The sequence below is a fragment of the Nesoenas mayeri genome, assembly GCF_963082525.1.
Source record: "Nesoenas mayeri genome assembly, chromosome: 7".
Taxonomy (NCBI): Eukaryota; Metazoa; Chordata; class Aves; order Columbiformes; family Columbidae; genus Nesoenas; species Nesoenas mayeri.
Genome location: NC_137551.1, coordinates 11,043,440 through 11,054,855, shown reverse-complemented (window position 1 = coordinate 11,054,855; position 11,416 = coordinate 11,043,440). Strand labels below are relative to the sequence as shown.

The 11,416-nt window shown below is 35.9% G+C and overlaps 1 protein-coding gene across 3 annotated transcripts; it reads right to left on the bottom strand.

Moving 5' to 3' along the window:
- Window positions 1-477: 477 nt before the first annotated feature.
- Window positions 478-10,686, bottom strand: BMPR1A (bone morphogenetic protein receptor type 1A; the record flags this gene model as incomplete). Of its 3 annotated transcripts, none has more annotated exons than XM_080347629.1 (10): window positions 478-603; window positions 1,638-1,768; window positions 2,209-2,384; window positions 3,144-3,441; window positions 3,837-4,023; window positions 4,721-4,865; window positions 5,765-5,864; window positions 6,988-7,081; window positions 8,559-8,661; window positions 10,526-10,686. In XM_080347629.1, the coding sequence occupies 10 exons, from the start codon at window positions 10,669-10,671 to the stop codon at window positions 478-480; spliced, it is 1,506 nt and encodes a 501-aa protein (XP_080203755.1). The 3 variants fall into 3 exon arrangements, with proteins under 3 accessions (XP_080203755.1, XP_080203754.1, XP_080203756.1); XM_080347628.1 differs by having other exon boundaries at window positions 3,837-4,029; window positions 10,526-10,671; XM_080347630.1 differs by lacking the exons at window positions 4,721-4,865; window positions 5,765-5,864; window positions 6,988-7,081 and having other exon boundaries at window positions 3,837-4,029.
- Between the last annotated feature and the right edge of the window lie 730 nt (window positions 10,687-11,416).

Genomic DNA, 11,416 nt, shown 5'->3' with positions numbered 1-11,416 from the left:
TGTTAAACTGAGTAGTATCACAAACAGACTCATAAACTACAGGCTGTTTCACAAAAACTTAGTATGGATTGACAAGGTTTTATCAGGTAGAAGGCAAAAAAAAAGCTTATATTCTCCATCTCTGTTGAATCCATATAGCTTGTTAGGCTTTCACAGAAAGCACTGTAATCTGAACATTCAATTCAGTACCCAGAGTTTTACTGGAGACTCACTAAGTATGACTGAAGTGTCAATGCAGCTCAAACAAAACCAAAATGTGTATTTTATCAAGGCTGTCCATATCCGTAGCATGTACTGTATAGAGGCTCTCAGTATCACAGTCTACGAAGTACTGAAAGATTTGATTAGCAGCCTGTAGAAGTGTGCTGAGAAAATACACTGAATCTCAGTTATTTTCTCTTTCCACATAGGTCTCACCCATGTCTGAGTGAAAAGATCTAGGAGTCCAGCTTTGCTCTCCAATGTCAATTTACTATGTCAAATCTTTACATCTTGTGATTCCACCATCTTGGCAAGTGTCTTCTTGATCCTCAAGGCCGTGAGCCTTGAGGCAGGATTATGAGCCCAGCATTCAGACATCAATTTCAATATTGCTCTTAAACACTGTAAAATAAAAAACAAAGGAACAATATTGTCACAACTGACAGACCTGAGCTATATAACTTTGGTTTGCTGTCAAGCCCAAATTATAGAACACTCAAGTCCAAATGTGCAACTTCTACATATTCTGCAAAATTGCTGATAGAGAGCTATTATAAACAGATCAACTAAAAAAACCACAACCACCACGTCCCAATCCTTCTTTTCCTCCTCTTCACTGCCTAATATTACAGTAGCTAGAGCAAACGGAAGTATTTCTTTACTTTTGCAAGGATGCACTACCAGAAGTTATCACTACAACTCAAGAATAGCAGTACAAAAAATGGTAGCAATAAGCAGAAAAATTTACATATATATGGCAGAAAACCTGTAGAGAACTTCTTCACTGAAAATGAAGATGTGACAAAAGTTCTTTCAACAGGTGAAAAATAAGATGGAAAATCTGGAAATTCCTAAAAGAAATCAGGGATTTAGGCAAGAAAGGATATGGCATATCCAGCTTGCTATGTGAAATAGTTACATCTTAATTACTGTGTTAAAGCTGTGGCCCTTCAGAAACACATTTAAATTTAATATTTCAGTTGCATCATGGTTTGCCCTGGAATATACCAGGAGAAAATAAAAAAAGTGAGGAAATCTACAAACACAAAGAAATTGCCTCATATTCCTTATGCCACAAACCAATATGCTATAGACATTAAGACTAATAAAAGAAATACAAAACTTTAAGTTTTAGCTCCAATCAAAACTCTAAAAAATATTCCACTATCTGAAAAGAAGACCTCAGAGTAGCATTCAAACACTTTGATGCTGCTTAAGGGTATCTTTCCTTCAAATCACTGAAAAGTTATATAAAAATATGAGTATTTGGAGACTATTTCAAACATATCTTTCTCCTATTGTTGCTGTGAGGTTTTCAGAATATCATATCTGAATGTAGTCCTCTTTTTTTAACTCTGTTTTAATACTTACCAAGCTAAAATACACTTCCATATTAATGAACAAACTGGCCTAATTTTTCCTTTCAACATACTTACTTCATCACTGTTCCATCTATTTGATACTACTGGGCGTAGGCGCTTGACACACACCACTTCTCTCATGTCCTCATAGGATGGATCACTTGGCACCATGTCATAATATGGCAGCTGATACTCTTCAACAATACCTGAAGATAATTGTGAGACATCAAGAACCATTAAAAAAACCCTTAAATCTATACATTTACTCTCAGACTGCCTTAGCTAGAAGCAAAAACTAACTCAATTTTGTGCCAAGGTAAACCCACCACACTGTTACACTGTGATAAATATCTGAAAATTTCACTATAACAATCAGACATTTACTAGAAAAGCTCCAATATTACGAATATTAAGTTTAATAGCTACAGTAATTCCTTGCAGTCCCTTAGATACTCAGTGTAGAATTTGACATCATCTAATCCACTAGAAGCTACAAAGAAACAGGGAGAAAACAAGACTATTACTACTGTTTATAAAGAGTGCAAGCTTGTTGATATAGCAGGCTTGTTATATTATTTCCTGAAGAAGTACTGTTAAAGTGAGACAAAGGCCTGGCAGATTTTATGAAGATTATTTAAATGTTTACCTCCTGTGACACAACGTCGAGCCATTTCCCAAATGATAAGCCCAAAACTGTAGATGTCAGCCATGATGTATGGTTGGAAATGGTTTTTATTCAGGCTTTCATCTAGGACCTCTGGAGCCATGTAACGTTTTGTTCCCACTCTAGTATTCAAGGGAACATCAACTTCGTTTGTGTCACTATATGAAAATATTAAGAAGTTAGTGAATTGTGGACTATAACAAGACACGGTATAAAATCCTGTATGATGCAACTGGCTACACTGCAAAGCTCCCATTTATAAATTAAATTCTTTCTTTTGTTTCCCTCTCAATACTACACTTTAAATACATTGTACCTCCCTGAAAAAGATCATGTAGACAAATGATAGTGAGTATGGAAGTTGACAGTTTACAGCTTCTTTTACAAGACATTGAAAACGCATATAAAAACTGAATTAAAAACTACTATAAATACCTGTATATTTGGTAATAACTCAGAAAATTATTTGTAAAGGCTTATGCTTTATTTCAGGCTCTATTGTAGCAGAAGACAGTTCTCTTGCTCCATTGAACTTTAAAAAGTGAAGTATTCAGTAATACTATCATAGTATTATTTTTTCAATTAAGTTTCAACTCACTTTACACTGTCCATATTTTCTATGAGATAATTTATAATGATACATGACAGCAATTACTATGAGAGGTCAGTTTTGAATAATGAATGAATTCACATCTTCTCCCTTTCCTCTACATAACTACTTCTATTTTCCACAAGAGTCTTCTCATTGTTCATTCAGCAACATATTTTCACCTCGACGTTTACCAGCATTCAAATGAAGATCAGCATTTTACTCTCAAAACTGAAAGCACAAAAGCACATGACTCCATCTTCCTTTTAAGTATGACATCTGGTACGTTAAAAAAAGATTTTGCATTCCAGAGGATTTGTTCATCTACCTGTTAAACTTGACTGCAAGACCCAAGTCAGCAATGCAGCAAGTTCCGTTTTTCTTTATCAAGATGTTTTTACTCTTCAGGTCCCTGTGTGCAATAGCAGGCTTGCCTTGTGTCCCATAAATTTCTGTGTGTAGATGGCACAGACCACACGCAGCAGAATACGCCAGTTTGAGCAGAGCCCTGTTGTCTAGCGTAGTGCATTTCAGAAAATCGTACAACGATCCATTTTCATGATAATCTGTAATCAAGTAAAGCTGTGTCCAGGAGCCAGTGCCTTTTATATCTGCAGCTATGAAACCTATGAAATATATAAACAAGGTCACAATTTATTTGTAAGTAAGTTTTTTTGTGCAACAGTTTTAGTAAGAATTCCTAAAGCTGTATTATCTCAGACTGTATCAAAAGATATCCAAAGATTCCCCTTATGAAAGCTAATAATGTAAAAGCTCAGATTTCAACTACACATGAGGTTACCACTCCAGTCTTTCAGTAAAGAGATTGCAAACATGTTTCCAAGCAAGAACAGCAAGATTCTACCCTTTCATTAACATTTTCTTAGCATACATGAAGGGATGCCTATCTGGTTATTCCGTAGAAGCTGCCATATACCCCTCAAGCCACCCATTAAAAACTCTTCTTTCCTTCACCCTCACACAAACCCTCCAGTAGCCAAATCATGTACTGCTTCCTTACCAAGGATGTTTTCATGACGCATCAAAACAGTTTGGTAAATCTCTGTTTCTCTGAACCAGCTGGCTTCTTCTGTGGTGAAAAACACTTTCACTGCGACTTTCTCACCCCTCCATTTGCCCATCCACACTTCACCATACCGCCCTTTTCCAACTTGCCTCACCATCTGAATTTGTTTGGCAATAGTGCGCTGAACCTAGGGAAGAAAGAAAAAAACAATAAAAAATTAGGGGAAAGTGGAGGAGGAAAACCAGCGATTAAATAAAGTACCTGGACAAGCTGCTTCTCAAGCGTGGACTCCTTTGAACTATGATCCCACTGTAAAATCTGTTCTATATTATTTTCCAGTATTCCCATTTCAAACCCAAAACAATTAGATCAGCTCAACTTCTTATTTAATTCAGATGCATTCTCCTGCACTCTGTTTCTATTTTATAGTCATCTCTATCACTGGCCAATGTTTATGCAAATATATAAGATGGCAAAACAAAAATTGTGAACAACTATCGGCCAATAAAAAACAAACCTCTTATCAGACAGCAGACACGAAGAAAAAAATATCTTTGAGTTAGCTCAATTTGATACTTGTATTATCCATTCGTTGCATTGTTATTTTAATGTCTGTAGGTTCTAATTTTTCTTTAAACTTTGCTGATGTCAAAAGGTTTCCTAACATAAAATCTAATTTTGCACTTCATTTTAGTTAATTATGTGATGATGGGCTTTCACACATCTTTAGTTTGTACTGTACCTTTTACAGTAATTGCATTTAAAATTATTAACATACTGCACGGATAAACTGCTTTGTTCTAGGTATTAGGTAAACACCAAACTTCATATTTGATGGAGAGAGGTTTAGTGAAGAAAAAACTTAGTTTATGAATTACCAACAACGGTAGTCCTGATCCACTCCCAGAACTCTGTGACTGGTCAATAAGGTCTTTTAATGACTCCCCAGCTGGAATAAATGCTTCATCTTGTTCCAGGTCACGATTATAACAGTGCCTCTTTGCCATCGACTTACAGTAATGCCTGCAAAAGTAGCAGGAGAAGTTAAGCTGAACTCCAAAACATGTAGTAAACTGAGCAAGGAAATAAGTTATTTAAATATGCAAGTTTCCTTAAAAGAAAAAAATTTTACTGTACCATTTTTTTCAGAAACGTAACTTACATAGGTTTTTAATATTAAGAAGTAGTTGTAATGCATGTAGAGGCACGTCAGTTTATTATGAGTCAGATGGAACACCAGTATTTTTAACACTCAGCTCACAGGCTGTGTTACTAGCATAACACTGCTGGTTTTGGTTTAAACTAAGACTGAACCTTGAATCATTGCAAATGAGACTGACACAGGCTCATTTCTGCTGAGACTGGTAGAACAACAATCACCTCCAGCACAAGACTGGAGCTGACAGAAGGCAGCACAGTCTCCTAAACTACACTCACACGAATTGCCGCAGCTCAGCTGGTCAATTACTTAGTTTTGAAACACAACAGAAAGGAAAAGCTATAAAACACATCCTTGCTGCTTTAGGGTCACAAAAGCACTTTAAAAAGGTAAATCTCAGAAGCAGATGGAATGTAACTATTAAAAGTGACTGAAGATGCAAAACCTTAAAAAGCATGAAGACATTCTTGTTTACTGGATGCTATAGCATCAAAGTTCTATGTAGCTTAGAAAACTGTAAATACTTTGTAGCCAGAGGAAAGGATCAAATTCACTTAAGCTCTCTGGTTTGAACATTTAATTTTACCTAACAGTGCAAACTGCTAGCCACAGAAATGGGAAATTAAATTAGAACAGTTCCACTTCCAATCTATTTTTGTCAGAAATACAAATGATTAAATGAGTACATTTACAAAATAACTGTTCTGTTTACACTCATTTGGGAAATTAAAACTGTTGCCAAAAAAGAAAGTGCTCTCCTTACTTGTAACAAAAGCAGCTAAATAAGATGATCATGACAATTATGCAGACTGCCATAGAAATCAACACTGCCATCCAACGAATGCTGCCATCAAAAAGTCCATCTATTAGAAAAGAAAAAGAGGAAAGTTTCCCAAGTCTATTAATTAAACATTTATTGTAAACAGTCTATTTAGGTACGATATTTTCATATACTATGTAGATGAATGCGCACAAACTGAAACACAGGAGGTTTTGTCTGAACATCAGGAAATACTTCTTCATTATGAGGATGATCAAGCACCGGCTCAAGTTGCCCAAGGAGGCTGTGGAGTCTCCCTCCTTGGAGATATTCAAATGCACCTGGACGTGGTCCTGTGCAACCAGCCCCTGCTTGAGCAGTGGGGTTGGACCAGATGAGATCCAGAAGTCCTGTCCAACCCTCAACCAGTCTGTGATTCTGTGGCAGTGCATGGAACCACTTGCAAAACATAAGAAAGGAACAAGACAGCTGATGCATTTATCAGTTCATGTGAAGTTACACAAATTTATAGGAGGTTTTTTTAGTATCAAAGTAAGTATTTACAACAGAAAAGCAGAGATCGTTTCATTTGGATGACAACAAAAAAAAAGAGGATTTAACTTGAGATTCTGGAGTTATTGTTTTTGGTTGACCCTTCTCAGTTTCTGCTTAGAAACAGAAATGAAGGATTTATAGCAGTAAGATTCTGAGAAATTAAGCAACAGTTAAAACAGTATGACTTGTCTAGCGATAAATCCAGTATTTTCATTGGGAATAACAGAAAGAGAATGAATTTGCAGTACATAATAGTTAATAATGCCAGAATATTTTTTTAATGATACATTCACCATGACAAATGCACAGCAGAGATTAAGAAAACCATTTTTAAAAGAAAAGAGAACAGGCTGTAGAAACAGAATAAAAACAGATCAAAAGATCACATGCAGATTAAGATATGAGCAAATTGAGAAAGAGAATGAAAATACCATGAGTGACTGAGAGGAAAATATTAACTCAGCAGTGGCGGAAAAGGAAAACGGGAAATAAAGAGTATGAAGCATAGTACAGAGCTTCACATCAAAATTCCTTAGTAAGGAAAAAAAAACAGATCTGTGTAATACTGCAGTCACAATTTGTGCTTATTTTTATCTGTTGATCAGGAAGAACAGAATCCACATAGTATTTGTTAGTAGCAGTGTGAACATCTAGGAGCTATTTACCTGTACTATCAAGCGGTGGTAACGTTGGTTGTAAATCCTGGTTGCAGAAATCAGTACGACAGCACTCAATTGTTCGCCGTAATTGTGCTTTTGGTGAGTCCTGTTGAAACACAATTGAATAAACGTTCAGATGTTGAAGTGATCAGTTAGGATTGGCACAAGCAATGCTAGTGATACAACCCACCATAGACAAAAGTTTAAGCTACTTTTTTTTAAAAAATAAAGTTCAACCTCACCATTTAATGTATGAGACAACTTCCCAGGGGCACACAACCCCCAGCTAATCTCTTTGGGTGCATACATTCTATGTTCACTTTTTAAAATTTTTGGAGGAACTCTTTTACCTGGTGCACAGAAATAGATGATTCCTACTTTTTTATTTCATATATTGCAAATTTTTTAAGCTTAGTCAAAAGCACTTAATCGTACGTTAAAGAAATACTGCTCTTAAGACAAAAACTCCTAGTCATTTTAGGAGTTTTTCTCTTGCGCTCATCACAGCAGCACTGCTTACTTCAAAAACACTTTCAGAACACCATATAAAAGATGGAGGGGCATGAAAACTAATCTGAAGATAAGGCGCTAATATAAACACAAGAACAACTTCAAGAGGTCATTGTGACACCTCGGGTCTGATTTGCAGTAACTCTAAATATTCACAGCTGTAACTGAAGCAAAGAGTGCATCCAAGAGACAGTACTACTGACAGCTACATTATATAAGAACTTAAGTCCCACATTTACATCTGGGTATTCGAAACAGTGATAGTATTTCAGGGGGGTGGGGAGAGCAACCCAGCTGGTGACCACCTCTGCAAGCTCTGTTTAATGTAAACAATGTGACAAAAGAAAAACCAAAATCCAGTCTTCCAAGGCAATATTCACTTGCCCAGCTAGCGCTACATCCCTGCCTTCTAAACAAATCCTTGCGTTATTAACTGTGCTTTCAGTCCAAGTTCTGTAACAGATAAAAAAGTTCTAAAGGCAGCAGTCTGCTTAATTATACCCCTTTAAATCAAAAGCAAGTTATATTCATGCAGTTAATGACATATAAGTACTGTAAAAAGGGAAAAAAAAGTTATGCATCAGACAGGAAAACGTACATAAGGGAGCTCTTGTGTAACCTGTGAAGACAATTCCTTATGATTTTGCTTTTCTCTCAAATGAACTGAAGAGAGCAAAAAATTCCAAACTAAGTAATCAAGAAAGTCTGCATTAAAATACAAACTACTCAGATCAACTAGGTTGACTATAAAATAGTCTCTTCAACTGTGGATACAGCTGACAGAAGGAAAAGGCAGATGTCCTTTGTTCATTTTTTCAGGGGCTTACAGATAATTGCAGAGAACTCCAACAAGCCAGGATTCTATTCCAACCTTTGCTCAAACACCATTAAGTGTCCTTTCTGTCACTACTCACCCGTGATTGTTCACTTCCATTGCCTTCAGTGGTAAATGGCAACATGCGAAAATTCTATGATTGCAGTTGTAAGCTACAGAGGTTTAAATTGCTTATGCTTTTTCCCTTACATAGCCTCCACGGAGATCTTAAATTTTAATAATATCTCATCTTTTTTACCTTGCACTGGAAGTCTGAACCTTCGTACTTCATGCAGCCAGAAGCAAGCGTGGGTTCTCCATGTTCATCTTCCTCAATGATAGCGAAGCAATGCCCATTAGTTCTGGAATAAACACATCAATTGTTCTTGAATAATGTGTTTGTTGTTCAATATGCAGCATTAGTTGACCATGAATAAGAATAATAGAATGCCAATATCCAGAAAAATTCGTCTTTAACGCAGTGGTTACCATATGGTATGAGCATGGCATTTTTAAATAGAACACTGAAGGGATGTTTTCTCCCAAATATTCTGTCTTCTACTTCCTCACCCCGCTTCAAGACTTCTCACATCCAATCACGCGCATGTAGTTGTTCAAAAACAACTGAGGGGGTGGAAGCACAGAGATCTGACTACAGTTTTACAGGCTGAAACAAAACCAAAGTTCACTTGTGTCTGTTCTTGAAACTGCAATGATAAACTCGAAGAGAAGTGCTACTATGTGAAAGGTGGCTATTTCAAGATCAAAGCTCAGCTACATTTTTCCCACATCAACTCTCTCAAATATTAAGCCTTCAGGGCAAAGCAAACAAATCCCTAAACCTACTTTTCTGAAGTTGATAGTAACAAACAGATTACATTAATTTTTTTAAAAATGGCACTTCGATTCCAAATTATCTTTTTATACAAATGCTTTGATTTCTGTACTACATGAAAATGACAATAATTTGTGCAAGGAATCTCAAACCAATTCGTAATGGTAGGTCTGTGTTTTCAGTACATGTAAAATTAATATTTTATTAAGTAAATCAATATTTATTCATTCTCTCACCACAGATACTAAGGAAAACAAATCCAGAAATATTTTTTGTTATTTTTTTTTTAAATTTAAAATAATGTAAAGAAATGCAGATTTGGGAAACATAATGTCATAAAACACCCCTCACATGAACACTGCGTAAGTGTTATTAATTCTCTAACGACTTTATTATCAGAGCATTGATCTCTACAGCCACTAGTTCAGAGGCAAAAAATTAGTAAGGCCTATACTGACTGCATACACTAGAGGGCAATAACAAGCAGAAAAATAAATACTAAAGAAACTGAAAGACAAAATACTGCATCATAACTGAACATTTTCTAGGTGCAAAACTATGGTTGTAAAATACTACCTGTGTTCACATTTAAAAAGATAGTAGTGTTTATTCTACCTCCTTGGGTTCCACAAATTCTGTTTCATCTGCCAAGTTACAGATTTAGAGAGGCTTAATATTAGACTCAAATTATAGTAGCAATATTGTCTATTGTGTATCCTTACACTAATCCTTAAGGAAGAAAAATAAAGGCTTTAGAATATGGAACTGCAAAGGAAGAGAAAAAAGGAAAAACATGGATATTTCACAACATGAAGGAAACCTCTTAAGCAAGCACATAATCCGTGCATCAGTCTATTAGGATTCTTATGCCTCTCTTAAGTTAAAACTACCTTCCTGCCTCTATATGTTGAGAGGCTTTTCTTCTCCCTCCTGCCTTTCCCTCATATTCTACAACTAATGAACATGTAGCAAGAAGAAATCTCAGTAAAAGGCTATTTTGCTAACATTACCTTTTGACTACCAGGTGGGAAAAAAAATATTAGACCAGGCAAGCGGGTGCTCATATCAGAAGGTTTAGATTTGGGTCATTTAATACCCAGCTACAGTTACTGAAAACCTCAGTTCTTAAAGCAGTTGCTGGGGGCAAAATGACTGGTTGCAAACGGTTCTAAGGTACAGTGAAAGCAGTATTTTTCACATACAGATGACTGTGGGTTAAAACCTCATGGGTTAAAACCCACAGTGCTTATATCTCCACAGCACCAGTGAATTTCTAATCCATTATGGTCAAGTCACCTGAGATAACCACAGTCAGCACTCTAGTTTGCTCTCTCATGAGCGAAAACAAGCACTCTTCAAAGAGGCTCTTCTATCCTGTAGGCAATACTTACATGCATGTGTTATTAATAGCATCATCAGGACAATGTCCTGAGCAGTAGCACTTAAGAAAAGGTAAGGTGTCCTCTGGAGCGAGTGTCACTCCATTTGCTTGTTTCTTTTGGTCAGGATTTGTCTTCATTCCTGTGCCATGAAGCATGCTGTCAAGACTATTTTGACCTGGACATTAAAAAAAGAAAAAACACAAAATATTTTTGCATCTCTCTGATAACTGTTCAAGAGCTTTACAGGTAAAAAGTGACAATAACATTGTTATATTAACAAATAATTGAATTACACAAGATATAAGAACCTCCTTTTCCAAGAGTATGGCAGAAATTTCAGTTAATAATTTTATTCTAGGAATACCTAGCTCTAATATTTTGTATTTTAACAGCAGATCTTCCAACCATAATCAATATAAACAGAAAGAGGGTATTTTCCCTTTTTTGAGTTGGGGCAGGAAAGTAGTTATGTAACTGGTAAGAATTTTCTAAAGAAAGCCATTCTCATTCATGTGTTTAGAAAACCAAAATGCTGACCGCTTGATAACCATAACAGTATAATTTTATGCATGACTGAATGTACTTAATATGCAATTTTCTAATTTTCTGAACTGAATCATTTTTTATGGATTCAGACTCATAGGAGAGCAGTAATAACTCCAAAATCTCTTGCATTTTTTGATCTCTGTATGCATTAGTACTTCAAAACAGAGCTTAAGCACATCTTGTTTGCAAATTAAATTTCAGTAAATGACATGAACATCCACACAAATGAGCTTTCAGAGAATAAAAATAGGTCTAAATTATATTCCAAGTAGCCCTCAAATTCTCAACAGTAGGAGAGCTGGGGATCGTTTGTTCTAGTTCATATTAAAGCGCTTTTGTGAATGTAGGCATTCA